General features: G+C 47.2%; 2 protein-coding genes across 4 annotated transcripts in view; one reads left to right on the top strand and one right to left on the bottom strand.

The window, feature by feature from the left end:
- Positions 1–14,551, bottom strand: part of SNX20 (sorting nexin 20) — a 36,183-nt gene that overhangs the window by 15,557 nt on the left and 6,075 nt on the right. The gene's annotated exons all lie outside the window — the stretch shown is intronic.
- NOD2 (nucleotide binding oligomerization domain containing 2) overlaps positions 1,395–14,551 on the top strand; it is a 41,762-nt gene continuing 28,605 nt past the window's right edge. For all 3 annotated transcript variants that reach the window (XM_077132403.1, XM_077132402.1, XM_077132404.1), the window contains exons 1-2: positions 1,395–1,462; positions 7,025–7,491. In XM_077132403.1, the coding sequence (XP_076988518.1) occupies positions 7,033–7,491 (459 nt within the window). In that variant the 5' untranslated portion in view covers positions 1,395–1,462; positions 7,025–7,032. The remainder of the gene's footprint in view (positions 1,463–7,024; positions 7,492–14,551) is intronic.

Raw genomic sequence — 14,551 nt, forward strand, 5'->3', positions numbered from 1 at the left:
CAAATACTGACAGTAGGACTTGGCTTTGACTATGAATATGAATGAAATGGAACCATTGGAGGGGTTTGAGCAGAGGAGGGACCTAATTAGCCTTTTTTTTTTTTAATGGACTCTGGCTGCTGTGTTGAAGAAAAACTATGGTTGAAACCATAGAGAACTGCTAGGAGTGCTTGCTATAATCTGGAGGAGAGATGATGGTAATTTAGACCCAGGTGGTCATGGTGGACATGGTAAGAAGCGGCTGCATTCTGGATCCATTTTGAAGGTCAAGCTGAATAATTTTTTCCTAGGATGTGGGGTAGCAGAGAACACATGGCGATTGAGTTCTCCAGGTTCAGAGGCTCCGTCGTGTCCTTTAAGCCATCTCATAGGATTGGACATTGAGGTTTCCAGCCTTTCACTGTTAAGGGCATCCTTGTGGGTAGATTTGTCCCCCATCTGGAATGATTTCCTTGATGAAAATCAAGGAAAGAATGAGTCTTTCGATTCAGCATTTCCCAGCCTCAGCCCACCGTGCCCCACTTGTGCAGGTATTTACCCGGAAGCAATGCAGGGCAGTGTTTTAGAATACACTCTTTGGTCTAGACACCTTGGGGGCAGGACGTGGCTCTGCCGTCACAACTTTGAAATCTGGGATAGGAGAATGACTCTGTGTTTCAATTTCCTCATCTGAAAATCTGGGATTTTAATAGTTCACTCTGTGAATCTATGTAAAGCCTGGCACACAGGAAGTGCTATATACATGTTATTTTCATTATTTTTCTTGAAATTGACTTCACATTTTTTAAAAAGCCAGATAGAAGTGTATAAAAGGAACATTGATATTCCTTACTTGACAAAGTAGTGTCACTTGCTCTGTAGAATAGGAAATCAAAAAATAAATAGACTGAAAACAAGACAGTGCTGTTAGCTTCTGGTTTCATATTGCTGCAGCGACAAGGAGACGAGGCTGTGTTCTAGAAGAGCTCAGCCCTACTAAACTAAACTGAGACCTCTCTCGCCAACTTACAAGGTGGAGAGAAAAATGGAAGGTGTGTAAACCATCACGTACCTACAGCATTGTTCTGGGAACTTCGCAATTTTAAGACTTTCAAAAACTGGATTGACTAGTTCCCCCAAGGATGCACAGGTTAGTATAACACCAAAGGATGTCACCGCACGTGCGTGTGTCTGTGTTTTGGAGGGTGTGTGTGTCCCGAGAGACTTGTCTCCGGACTCCCTCCCAGCCACTCTCAGGTCTCAGGTGAGTTCCTGGCCCCCCGGGACGCGGGCGCTCTGGGGCGGGGAGCGGGTGTGGCCCGCCTGGCAGCGGCGCGGCGGGCGGGGTGCCCGGCAGTGGGACGGGCCCGGGGCGGGGACACGGCGGGGCGGAGCCGAAGACCCGCGCGGCGGGAGCCGGAGCCAGAGGCGGGAGACGCTTCCCGAGCCCGGGCTGAGGATTCGGGACGCCGGCGGCTCCGCGGTGAGTGCTCGCTCCGGGCGCGAAGTCTGCTCCGGGCGCGAAGTCTGCGCCCAGCGCCCAGGCGGCGGGGAGACAGTGGGCGCCGAGTGTCCTGCCCCCTGGCAGTCGGACGCCTGGCTTCAGAGCCGTTATAGTCGCTGGATTTGGGGAGGGTGCGCCTCGGTTTGCCTTTGAGGACTCCCGGGGTATACATGGGGGACAGAGAAAAGAGAATGTCTCAAGGTTGGGAAGCCACCTGGTGGGTTGTGGATACAGATGATGAGGAGACTTGGGGGCATGGGTGGGACTCACCACCTCCCAGGTTCCCTGATGTCTGGAGAGGGTGCTTGACTTGGGGGTCACCAGAGTAGTGGGGACAGAACCTCTGAGTTGTGAAGTCTTGAGGCTCTGGGCTGGGAGTGAGGAGACCAGACACCCAGCGTCTCAGTGGGATCACCCTTTGTAGTTACCCTTCTTCACTCTGGGCCTTAGTTTCCCCATCTTCCCATACCTGTGAATGGTTGGGTGTATGTGGGAGAGTCTGCTTGGATAATCTCTAGCCCCACCTCTGGCCCTATAAATATTATGGGGGCTCCTTCTTCTTAGTTTTCCCAGTTCACCCCCTATCCCCACTCCATCTGCTGCCCAGCACCGCATCCTCTGAGTCATTCGCTCTCCCCACTGCAGCCCTCTTGTCCTTCTTACTTGCCAACAAACTCAGAAAACTCCCCAGGTCCCCTCGGGCGGCATCTTCTGCAGCTGGCTGAGGGCTGGTAGCTAGACCCCTGGCTCTGAGGCTGCCCTGGGCCTCTTTCCTCTGTTTGGGGCCCTTTGGCTTCTTCCTGCCCTTTGCCTCAGTTTCCCCAGGGGCTGGCTCCTTGAAGAGTCCTTATTCCATAGAAGGGAAAAAGCCTGCCCTGCCGCCCCTCCCCGGCGCTTGGTGAAGACCAGAGTGGCCTTCCATGGCCTCTGCTCCGCTGCCTGAATCGGTCTGCTGGGGACCCCAGCGGCCCCTGAGTTTGCTGGTTACTCAAGGCCCCCTTTTCCTCTCTACATGTTGGAATTTGAAGGTGGAAGGAATCTCCTCTAGCCCACCTCCCTCCCACCCAGGGCTGAATGCCTGCAGAGTGCTGGCCCAACCTCTGTTGCGTCTGCCTGGTGACAGGGACCTCATTGCTTATGAGTCCTGCAGTTCTCACTACACTCAGCTAAAGCCCAGGGCTTGCAGATCCCCCTTCTTGGCTCCACTTCTGCCTGCTGGAGCCATACAGAGGAAATTTATTCCTTTATTTGAAAAATCCTGATTGATGCATTGTATGAGACATGGGGATAGAGTAATGAAGAAAATAGACGAAACTGTCTGCCTTCATAGGGTTCACATTCTCGAAAGCAGTCAAAAGCAATCAAATAGGTGAATGCATAGTATGTCAGGTGGTGAGAAGTATGCCATGGAGAAGAAAGCAGGGAAGGATGATGGGGTGGGGTATTGCAGTTTTATGTAGCCTAGTCAGGGACTGTCCCTCTGAGATGGTGACAACTGAGCAAAGCCTTGATGGAGGTGAGGGGTGAGCCATGTCAATGTCTGGGGGAGGGAGAGTGTGCCAATAGAGGGAGGAGCATGTGCAAAGGTCCTGAGGCAGAAGCCGGTGTGTCCAGAGCTGGGTGGATGAGGAACAGGTGGGGGGTTAGTAGGAAACGAGTTCAGAAAAGTAAGGGTTGGTGTGTGTGTGTGTGTGTGTGTGTGTGTGTGTGTGTGTGTGTGTGTCCATAGTGTATGGCCCTAAAGGTCACGGGGAAGATTTTTGTTTTCACTTGATTGCAATGGGTGTCACTGGAGGAGACACTTGCTCCGATCTGGGGTTTCACAAGCTCATCTGGCTGGGGGATGGAGGATAGACTGTAGAGGGGTGAGGGCAGAAGTAGTGGACCAAAGAGGTCTACTGCCATTATTCAGGGGAGAAACCATGGGGCCTGGAAAGAGGTGGCGAGCAATGATCAGATTTTCTGATTTGGGATGTACTTAGAAGGTAGGTTCGATAGGATTTGGGATGCACAAGGAGGGGTGGGAGTCAGGCTTTTGGCCTGAGCGCCTGGACATTTGGAGGTATGGTCAGCTGAGATAGGGATGCCTGTGCCAGGAGCTGTTTAGGGAGAAGAAAGGAGTTTGGTCTGGTACTTGCTAAGTTTGGGTTGCCTATTGGACATCCATGTAAAGAGGTCCAGTAAGCAGCTGGGAAAAGTTGAGGCATGTGGGGGGAGCAAGAAATGAAATTTGGGGTGCCAACACACAGTGTTAGTAGGTAAGCCATAAGAGCAGGGGAGCCCACTTAGAGAGCGAGGGATGGGAGAAGAGGGGTCTATTCAGGGACCCCTGGACTAGCACTAGGACTGAGAAAGAGCAGAGGGCAGTGTCCTGGGCTCTAAGGAGGAACGTTCTTCAAGGAGGAGAGGACAGTAATTATGACAAATGCCTTCAGCAGAATGAGCAAGATGAGGGCTGTGAATCGAGCAAGGTGGCGTGGCTGATGACTTTGACAAAAGCAGTCTCGATGGAGTGGTGGGGCGAAAACCTGATGGAGGGGAGGGGAGATGAGGACTGGGATGCAGTGGTAGAGGCAGAGGACAGGAGGCCTGCTGTTAGAAGAACAGAGAAATAGGGTTGTAGCAGAAAGGGGAACGGGAGAGGCTTTACATTTTGAGAGGGGAGAAATGACAGTGTGTCTGTGTGCTAATGTGGAATGACAGCCTGGGAAGGGGGGGACCAGAATGGGGGATGGCTGGGAGTGGGGCGAGAAGATTGGCACCAGCTTCCCAGGAGCTAAGAGCAAGGGCAGCTTCCCTGGTCCTCCCTTCCTCTCCTGCTGCAAGACCAGGAGACTGGGGTGTCAGTATGTAAGCAGAGCGTGGGCCCCAGAGAAAGCCTGGCCCTGCTGTGGTCTCTGGAAGGAAGGAAGTATCAGAGCTCAGAACTGGGCCAGGGGACAAGCTTGACCCTGTGTTTTGGCAAAGAAGTATGCCTTTCTCCTAGAGAAAAGGACAATAGTGGCTCCAAAGTTGTCATGACTGAAGTAGATAAGAAAAGACAATGGAGACAGACTGATCTATTTACTCTGAGGAGGGGAAGTGATAAAGAGTAGGGGGCGGGATTTTAATTATTATGAAATAGCTGAAGGGTGAGCCACTGTTTTCTCCTTCTGTTAAACGGAAGCAGGAGAAACTCAAGCCAGTCGTAACAAGGAACTTCTCAGGTTTGTTAGTGAAGACAGCAACAAGGCTAAGTTTTCCTTCCCGGATGTTTAAGATGAAACAGGACAATGCCTACTCAGAGACAGGGTGCTGCTAAATTGGTCCTTGGGGATTCTTCCTGCTCTGAGGTTTCCAGAAGAAGTCCAGGACAGAAGTGGGACTTTCCAGCTGCTGGCAAGACAGAGCACCAGACCTTATGGTTCAGGCCAGCCTCTCCTTTTTAGCCTCTGCTGAGCCCTGGCGTCACTAGGCTGGGTGTGTGTGGCTCAGGCCTCCGTCAGCCTGCCCAGACGTGGTGCATTTGGGAAGGGCCCCTGCTTCCTTGTAGGATGTCCCCGGGTGGATGAGCACATTGTGGGTGTGCCTTGTGTCCCCAGTAGGGCTGCTAAGTGAGGGTCATGGTGGATGCACGAGGTTTGGGGTCAGGACTGCCCAAGAATTTCCTAATTCTGGATGGCTGGGTTGACCAATTCTGACTTCTGGCCCATCCTTGCGGGTTTCCCCTGGAGGTGGGTCTGTGGACAGATCCAGGCCTGCCAGTCCTGTGCCTCTTGGCCTTTGTCTTTCTGCTCCAGACCTGCCCATGTTGGCTTGGCCCCACCTGCACCACCAAGCCTGATGAGCTTTGCTGGAGGGCAGGTGGTCCTGGCTCTCCTGATGCCAAGGGAAGAGCAGCTATCCCTCCTCAGGCATCCTCTGGGTGTGTGGATCAGACATCGTGTGCTTGCCTGCCAGGACTTGGGCCACATGGAAAGTGCTCCTCCTGGGGTGTGTGGGCATTCTCCCTAGATCCTGAGCCAGGGTGGTGAAAGGGGCTGGGGTCGCAGCCTTGTAGATGTTTCCTTGGGGCGGAGAATGCCTCCAGGACTGAGCCCACAGCTCTCTGCCATGCACACAGGGAGACCTGCTTGTCCAGGGAGAGCTATTTTAGGTCCTGGTTTACAGCAGCCTCCGCAGTGTGGATATCTTCCCTCCCATTGCTCTCATACACGGGCAACCTTGCTGCCTCAGTTTCCCCATCTGGCCAGCACCAGGCCTTCAGCCCGTGTATCGGCAACATTCCAAGTTGGAGATTCCTCCTTTCTCTTACTTTGGCCAACATATGAGGAAGGGCATGGAGTATTCCAGCCTCTCCCCTTCCAGAGTGACTTTTTGATTCATGGACATTTCCATGGTGCCTACATTTTGCCAGGCTTACAGATGCCAGGATGGGTGAGACAGCTTCAGGGGCCAAGCAGGGAGAGAGACACATCAACAACCAACAGGAAGATGTAAACTCCTGTCTTGGACAGAGCTCCAGTGTCTCAGAATGTCCCTATTTTATAAGGAGAAGTTGGTGTTCCTTTTGCTTTTTTCATCCCTATACCCTTTTACTTTCATTTCTCTGGGCGCTGCACCAGCCCCTTCTCCCCAAGGTCCCATGACAATCACAGACTGGACGATGCTGGGAGATTTTCTCTGCTCCCTGGGTTCCCTCCTGGGGCTTAGAGTTCCTACTGGTTAATTTCTCTTAAGTGTCCAGAACCTGAGTCTGAGGGCCTGAGCCAAGAGTAGGCCACTGAGAACAGCAGTGACAGTGAATGCAGTGGTGGTAGGTGGGGGGAACAAGGGCCTGAGGACAAGTGAGGCCAGGGGGTAGTACTGACAGTAGACGCTGCACCCTGTCAGGCTTCCAAACAACTGAGTTTGCATCATTATTTACCCTTTACCTGGGTTGGATCTTCCTGACAGCCTTCTGGTCTGTCCCTCGGGGTAGCAGATGTTTACATGCACTGGGATGAGCTGAGGGTCACAATGGGGAATCCAAATGCAAGTAGCTGAAGACATGTATTATGCACTCACACTGCTTGAGCTCAAAAAAGCTCCACCTTATCTAGCTGTGAGCCTTTCAACAAGCCACTTAGCTTTTCTGTGCTCAGTTTTCTCATCTGTAAAATGGGCTGAGCATAGCACCTTCCTCAGAGTGATTGGGAGGGCTAAATGAATTCCCACAGGAAAACACTTAGACTGGCTCCCTGCACGTACTGGTATGTATGTAACAAGTATCAGCCATTGCTGAGAGAGCTGCTGTGGGCTGAATCAGGTCAGCGTGGAAGAGACCTCTTGCCCTGCCTCAGAGAGAATTAATTGCCTTATCCCTTTGGGAGATGTTGTCCCTGATATGATCTCAAGCTTTTCAGGGATCAAGCATGGTCATGGGAGTCTTGCTTTGGTTTCTGGCTGCTTCGAACTCTCTGTGGGACTGGAGAGTGTCCGAGGGTGACTCAGGACAGGGCTGACCTGCCCTCTGCCCAGCTTCCAGAGAAGCCCTTGTGCTGACCTTGCATTCCTCCCCAGGTTATGCAATGTGTACCCAGGAGGGTTTCCAGGCTCAGCGGAGCCGTCTGGTGGGACTGCTGGTCTCCGGGTCCCTGGAGGGCTTTGAGAGCATCCTGGATTGGCTGCTTTCCTGGGAAGTCCTCTCCTGGGAGGACTACGAGAGCCTCAGCCTGCTGGGCCAGCCCCTCTCCCTCTTGGCCAGGCGCCTCCTTGACATTGTCTGGAGCAAGGGTACCTGGGGCTGTGAGCAGCTCATCGCGGCTATCCAGGAGGCCCAGGCCGATGGCAAGACCCCGGAGCAGCATGGCCGCTGGGACCCACACTCGACTCATCCTGCCCACGAGCTGCAGAGCCACCGACCAGCCATCATCAGGAGACTCTACAGCCATGTGGAAGGCGTGCTGGGCCTCGCTCGGGAGCAGGGCTTCATCAGCCAGTACGAATGTGATGGAATCCGGCTGCCCGTCTTCACGTCATCCCAGCAGGTAAGGCAGTTCCATCTCTGGCAAACAATTCACGGGAAGAGGGACTAGTTGCCGAGACTAGTTAGCGTTGTTGAAGTCGGCCTCTCTATGGGGTCATGTGGACCATGGGATCACCCTGAAAAGGTAACCGGTAAACGTTGCAACATACCCCTTTTGATGGGAGAAACTATTGTGCAGCAGCTCAGGCCTGGGGTTTTGGGGTCAGAATGAGGTGGGCTTGCAGCTCACCCTGTGTGACTGCAGGCCTCTGTGCAGCCTCTGCACCTTTCATCTCTCCTGTCTGTTTTCTCTGCTGTGAAACATTGGTAATAGTTGTATCATGCCTGTACTTTAAGGAATTGGGGAAAACCCATCAAGTTAATCCATGTTATGCTCAGAATAGTGTATGGCACACAGTAAGCGCTCAGTGATGTATGCCATTGTTTCCATTGTAAATGACACCTGACACTTGTACACTTTAATTGCTGACCATTTTGCATTAACTACTCAACAGAGTCTAACTTTTTTAACACTTTATAATATTAAATCTGTTTAACAATTAATATTGCACTCCATGTATTAGTGCAGTTTCAACATCCACACAGGATTGCTGATCTGAAATTGGATTAGATCATGTACATTCAGAGTTGGGGTATAACTGTCCCTGAAACTGCAGAGATTAGGCAGAGAAAGCAGGAACAGCAAAGGGTGCTTTTAAAACACTTTGCTTTACTTTCTCCCAAACATATATTTTTTGCCTTTTCTGTTATATGCCTCCTTTTTTTTTTTCTTCCAAACATTTCATAAACATCAGTGACCCCCAGGCTTCCTGTGATGCAGATGGAATGGGCATTAGCATCCCACTTTAGAGATGAAACTGAGGGCCAGAGAAGTGGTAAGGTATTAATGGGAGCGCTAGTCTTGGACCTAGTGTCTTGACTCATTCATTCACCATTAATTTGTTGGCCAGAATCTATGAGGTTCTACTATATCTCAGATTCTGTCTTAAAGATTTTTGTGCTCAGGGTGCCTTATACATAGTAGATGCTTGATAAATATTTGTTCATTAAATAAATGAATTCTTGAATAAATGAATGATTTGGAATTATATTGCACCGTCAAAATGGGCTGGGTTGAAGGACTTTCTAGGTTTTATTTTTGTCTGTTTTTTAAGATAATATTTGGTGTTCATGTGAGTCAAGGAAAATCTAAGTTGAGGTTGATGCAATAATCCAATCTCTTTTAAAGGCTGGTTTAAAGTTGGCTCAAAGTTACTGAATATTTATAGAACAGACACTGTGCAGCCCCTTATAATTAGTGCATGTCAAAACTACACGTGTACCCTGGGCACCATCCTCTTGTGCCTGTTAGTTAGAATCCCCTACCTTGGTGTCTTTATGATTTGTTGGAGGGATCAGGATTGTGTCTGGTTATTTTTGATTAGGCATTCAGCAGTGTAGTCTCGTCCAGATGCTCTGAAGGAGTTTAGAGAAGGTAGCTTAGATTCTTGGGGCTTAGAGGAGATAAAATATCAACAGAAGAAGAATTTGATGGGTAAAGAAAAGAAAGTGGGAAAACTCCTGGGTCAAAGAAGAAACTATAATGGAAAACAGAAAATGTCCAGAACTAAACAATAGTGAAAATATAGTTTATCCAAAGGTATGGGATGCAGCTAGTGCAGTCTATAGAGAACTATTTATAACCTTCAATACTTATATTAGAAAAGAAGAAAGGCTGAATTTTTTCTTGTTTTCTTATTTTTAAATGCAATTTTATTGAAATATATTCACACAGCATAGAAACCATGTGAAGTATACAATCACTGGCTCACAGTATCATCACACAGTGGTGCACACAGCCCCATGATCAAATTTATAACATTTTCATTACTCCAGAAAAGAAATAAAAAAGAAAGCCCTAATCCTTCCATACTCCTTGCTCCCCTTATTATTGACTCATAGTATTGGTGTGGTACATTTGTGTACCACAAATGAAAGAGCATATCACTGTTAACTGTAGTCCATAGTTTGCACTAGGTACATTTTTTCCCCATATACCCCTCTATTATTAATTCTTTATAATAAGGCAATACATCTACTCTAGTTCATAAAAGAACTTCTTTATATTTGTACAGTTAGTCATGGACATTTTCCACCACAAGATTCACTGTGTTATACATTCCCATTTTTTAATTTCCAGTTTTCCTTCTGGTGATATGCATGACTCTAAAGTTCTCCCTTTCCATCACACTCACACACCATTCAGCACTGAATAATTAATTCTCACATAAACTATGGAATATAGGTAACCAGGATGTAGAATGGGGTGAAAGAATGGGGAGTGGTTGCTTAATATGTGCAGAGTGTTTAACGAGGGTGAACTTAAACATTTGGAAATGGACAGAGGTGGCAGCAGCACATTATTGTGAGAAGCACGTGACAACAAAAGGACAAATATTTTATGATCTTGCTGATATGAACTAATTATAATAAGCAAACTCACAGTGTTAACATGTAGAGTATAGTTTACTAGGCAAAAGATTGGGGCTAGAGAATGGAAACTCGATGCTTAACTTGTATTATAGTTAGTTCTATCGTTATGTATATACCACACTTTGTTTATCCACTCATCTGTTGATGGACATTTGGGTTGTTTCCATCTTTTGGCAATTGTGAATAATGCTACTGTGAACATTGGAATGCAAATTTCTGCTTGCGTCCCTGCTTTCAAGTCTCCCAGGTATTTCCCCAGTAGTGACTGGCCAGGTCATAAGGCAACTCTATGCTTAGCTTAATGAGAAACCGGAAGGGCTGAATTTAAATAAGCTAAGAATCCATCTTAGGAAAGGGTGAAGTACAGAAAAAGCAAAGATTGAGAGCTGGGACTAAGCTGAGTGGGTGAAAAGTATGGTGGACAAGAGAGCTGAGGATTGTAGGAGACTACAAGGGACTGACTACCGGAGATTTGCATTTTTAGGATCCATCTCTCTCTGGGCCTCCTTTGGGCTCTGATATTCTATGATTCTGTGCTTTTTGGGTTTCCTTCTGTGACTGAATTTCTGATTCAGTAGCTCTGTGAGTAACACTTGTGGTGTACCCAACTAACACATCTCCCAATCCGGAACTGCCTTGTATGCTCTCATAAACTGGCCTTCTAATTTCCTCTAAGCAGATAGTTGCCATGGGGTGCAGGTTGGGGGCTGAAAACCTTGGTGGAATGGAACAAAATGCAGGTTAAAGCACTAACTCCTAAAATGCCCTTTGCTCCCAGTTATTGAGTGTTTGCTGGGTACCAGGCATTGCGTCAGCCCATACATTTATCTCATTTAGGCCACACAATAGTCTTACCAGATAAGTGCTCTTAACAATTTTTATCATTCACTTAGCAATGAAGAAACTTTGCAAATCACCCTGGTGGGAAATGGTCCAGCTAGAATTTGAATCCAGACCCGTTTGACTCTAAAGCTTGTGCCCTTCCTTTCAGCTATGAAACATGGGGCTTGGTGTGGAAATCTTTCTCAGTTGTGCCCAACAGTTGTTAGGAAACCCAAGGCTGGTAACACCCAAGCTGTAATATCAGCTCTCTGTCTGACTCATGCAGTTGCTAAAGTTGATAGGGCTAGGGTGTCATTCTGAGCTCCGAATTACTTGCTTTCCATCACAATATTAATTTAAGTATTTTGTGGTTTTTTAATTGGCAGATATACCAGACCTACAGAAGAAAGTATTAATCTCATATGTAGGGCTTAACCATGTTCCCATCGCCCAGGTTACCAGCACCTGTGTCCTTCCTCTCATGCCTCTCCTGGAGGTAAAGACTAACTGGGCTTTTAGGTTAATCCTTCCTTTGCTTTTTTTTCTTTTTTCTTTTTTCACATGGGCAGGCACCGGGAATCAAACCTGGGCCTCTGGCATGGCAGGTGAGAACACTGCCACTGAGCTACCGTGGCCCACCCTCCTTTGCTTTTATGTATAGTTTTAGCACCTTTTCAAATAAACTCCTAAACAGTGAATTGCTTTGTTGTGTAGCAAGCACAAACACAGCTGTGTAAGAAAAGTACAATCTTGCTGGAGAAGATGGCGGCTTAGTAAGACGCGCGGGTCTTAGTTCCTCCTCCAGAAAAGCAACTAAAGAGACAGAAACAATACGAAACAGCTCCCGGAGTCACGACAGAGACCAAAAAGACAGCGTACCCCATTCTGGAACGGCTGAATGGGCAGGGAGAATCCGCTGCGGTGAGATACCTGAGGGGCGCGCGTTTTCCCGGCTGGGGTGGCTGGCGACTGGGGTCCCCTCCACGCACGTGGCTCCCCCGTCTGACTGGGAACGTTGGATAGCGGGGCCCTCCCGTCACGCTTGGCATCTCGGGCCAGCTGGGCAATTTGGACCGTCACTCCCCCAAGCCGCGGCGGCCAGCGACCCCCGCCTCCATGCGCGGTTTCCCGGGCCGACTGCCCCGCAGACAGACGAGCGCCACGAGCGCCACCTACTGGGCAGGAAAAGAAAAACAGAGCCCAGAGATTGCACAGAAAAACCTTTCAACCAGCCGGGTCCCACACCCAGGGAAATCTGATCAAATGCCCAGACACCCGCAGAAAATAATGGATGACGCTCGGAAAATTGAAGATATGGCCCAGTCAAAGGAACAAACCAATAGTTCAAATGAGATACAGGAGCTGAGACAACTAATGCTGAATATACGAACAGAAATGGAAAAACTCTTCAAAAACCAAATCAATAAATTGAGGGAGGACATGAAGAAGACATGGGCTGAACAAAAAGAAGAAATAGAAAATCTGAAAAAACAAATCACAGAACTTATGGGAGTGAAGGACAAAGAAGAAAAAATGGAAAAAACAATGGATATCTACAATGGTAGATCTAAAGAGACAGAAGCTACAATTAGTGAACTGGAGGATGGAACATCTGAATTCCAAAAAGAAACAGAAACTATAGGGAAAAGAATGGAAAAACTTGAGCAGGGGATCAGAGAACTGAATGACAATATGAAGCGCACAAATATACGTGTTGTGGGTGTCCCAGAAGGAGAAGAGAAGGGAAAAGGAGGAGAAAAACTAATGGAAGAAATTATCAATGAAAATTTCCCAACTCTTATGAAAGACCTAAATTTACAGATCCAAGAAGTGCAGCGCACCCCAAAGAGAATAGACCCAAATAGGCATTCTCCAAGACATTTACTAGTTAGAATGTCAGAGGTCAAAGAGAAAGAGAGGATCTTGAAAGCAGCAAGAGAAAAACAATCTCACATACAAGGGAAACCCAATAAGACTATGTATAGATTTCTCAGCAGAAACCATGGAAGCTAGAAGACAGTGGGATGATATATTTAAATTACTAAAAGAGAAAAACTGCCAACCAAGACTCCTATATCCAGCAAAATTGTCCTTCAAAAATGAAGGAGAAATTAAAACATTTATAGACAAAAAGTCACTGAGAGAATTTGTGACCAAGAGACCAGCTCTGCAAGAAATACTAAAGGGAGCACTAGAGTCAGATACGAAAAGACAGAAGAGAGAGGTATGGAGTAAAGTGTAGAAAGAAGGAAAATCAGATATGATATATATAATACAAAAGCCAAAATGGTAGAGGAAAATATTATCCAAACAGTAATAACACTAAAAGTTAATGGACTGAATTTCCCAATCAAAAGACATAGAATGGCAGAATGGATTACGACCCAGCAATACCACTGCTAGGTATCTACTCAAAGGACTTAAGGGCAAAGACACAGACGGACATTTGCACACCAGTGTTTATAGCAGCATTACTACAATTGCAAAGAGATGGAAACAGCCAAAATGTCCATCAACAGACGAGTGGCTAAACAAACTGTGGCGTATACCTACGATGGAATATTATGCAGCTTTAAGACAGACTAAACTTATGAAGCATGTAATAACATGGATGGATCTAGAGAACATTATGCTGAGTGAGTCTAGCCCAAAACTAAAGGACAAATACTGTATGGTCCCACTGATGTGAACCGACATTCGAGAATCAGCTTGGAATATATCATTGGTAACAGAGACCAGCAGGAGTTAGAAACAGGGTAAGATAATGGGTAATTGGAGCTGAAGGGATACAGACTGTGCAACAGGACTAGATACAAAAACTCAAAAATGGACAGCACAATAATACCTAAGTGTAATGTAACTAGGTTGGAACACTGAATGAAGCTGCACCTGAAATATGGTTTTTTGTTTGTTTGTTTGTGTGTTTGTATCTTTTGTTTTTGTTTTTTTCTTTTTCCTTTTTATATATATATATTTTTTTTATTAGTATTATTATTTTAATTCTCTTCTCTATATTAACATTCTATATCTTTTTCTGCTATTTTGCTAGTTCTTTTCCTAAATCGATGCAAATGTACTAAGAAATGATGATCATGCATCTATGTGATGATACTAAGAATTACTGAGTGCATGTGTAGAATGGAATGATTTCTAAATGTTGTGTTAATTTCTTTTCTTTTTTTTGATTAATAAAAAAAATTAAAAAAAAAAAAAAAAAAAAAAGAAGAAAAGTGCAATCTTGTCGTTCTTGGAAGAAGGCTCCCAGGAGCAGGGAAGCTGAACAGGGTCTCAGGAACATGCGCTGGCTTCACCTTCCTTGGGAGTTTATAAAGGCCCCTTTGGTGAAGACACTGGGTGAGGGCGTGAGTGACTCCTGGGAAGCACAGGGCTCAGGATAGCTGGAGGATCAGGTCGGGCCAGTGTGAGTCAGTTTTGGATGTCCAGCTGGCATATGGCCACAGAAGGTGGCTACTCTATATGTCTGTTATAAGCTTGCCAAAGGCTATTCCAGCTCCCAGGAAGAGTTTAAGGCTGAGCACTCCCATGCTGCATGAAATGGGTGTTCTCAGCTGACTCAGGCAGCAAGTGTAGACAGAAGGAACGATGTTAGCCCATGGTGAAGATAAGTCCAGTATAGTTAAGAATCAGGGCCAGGTATTGCCTGGACTTTTAGGAGATAGCTACCTTTAACCTGTCTGGGTTTTGAGTCACACTGTTCCCTTCTGGACAGGTGACCCTCTATTTGTGGTGCTCAGCCTCATTTTGAG

Source organism: Tamandua tetradactyla, chromosome 16, assembly GCF_023851605.1.
Source record: "Tamandua tetradactyla isolate mTamTet1 chromosome 16, mTamTet1.pri, whole genome shotgun sequence".
Taxonomy (NCBI): Eukaryota; Metazoa; Chordata; class Mammalia; order Pilosa; family Myrmecophagidae; genus Tamandua; species Tamandua tetradactyla.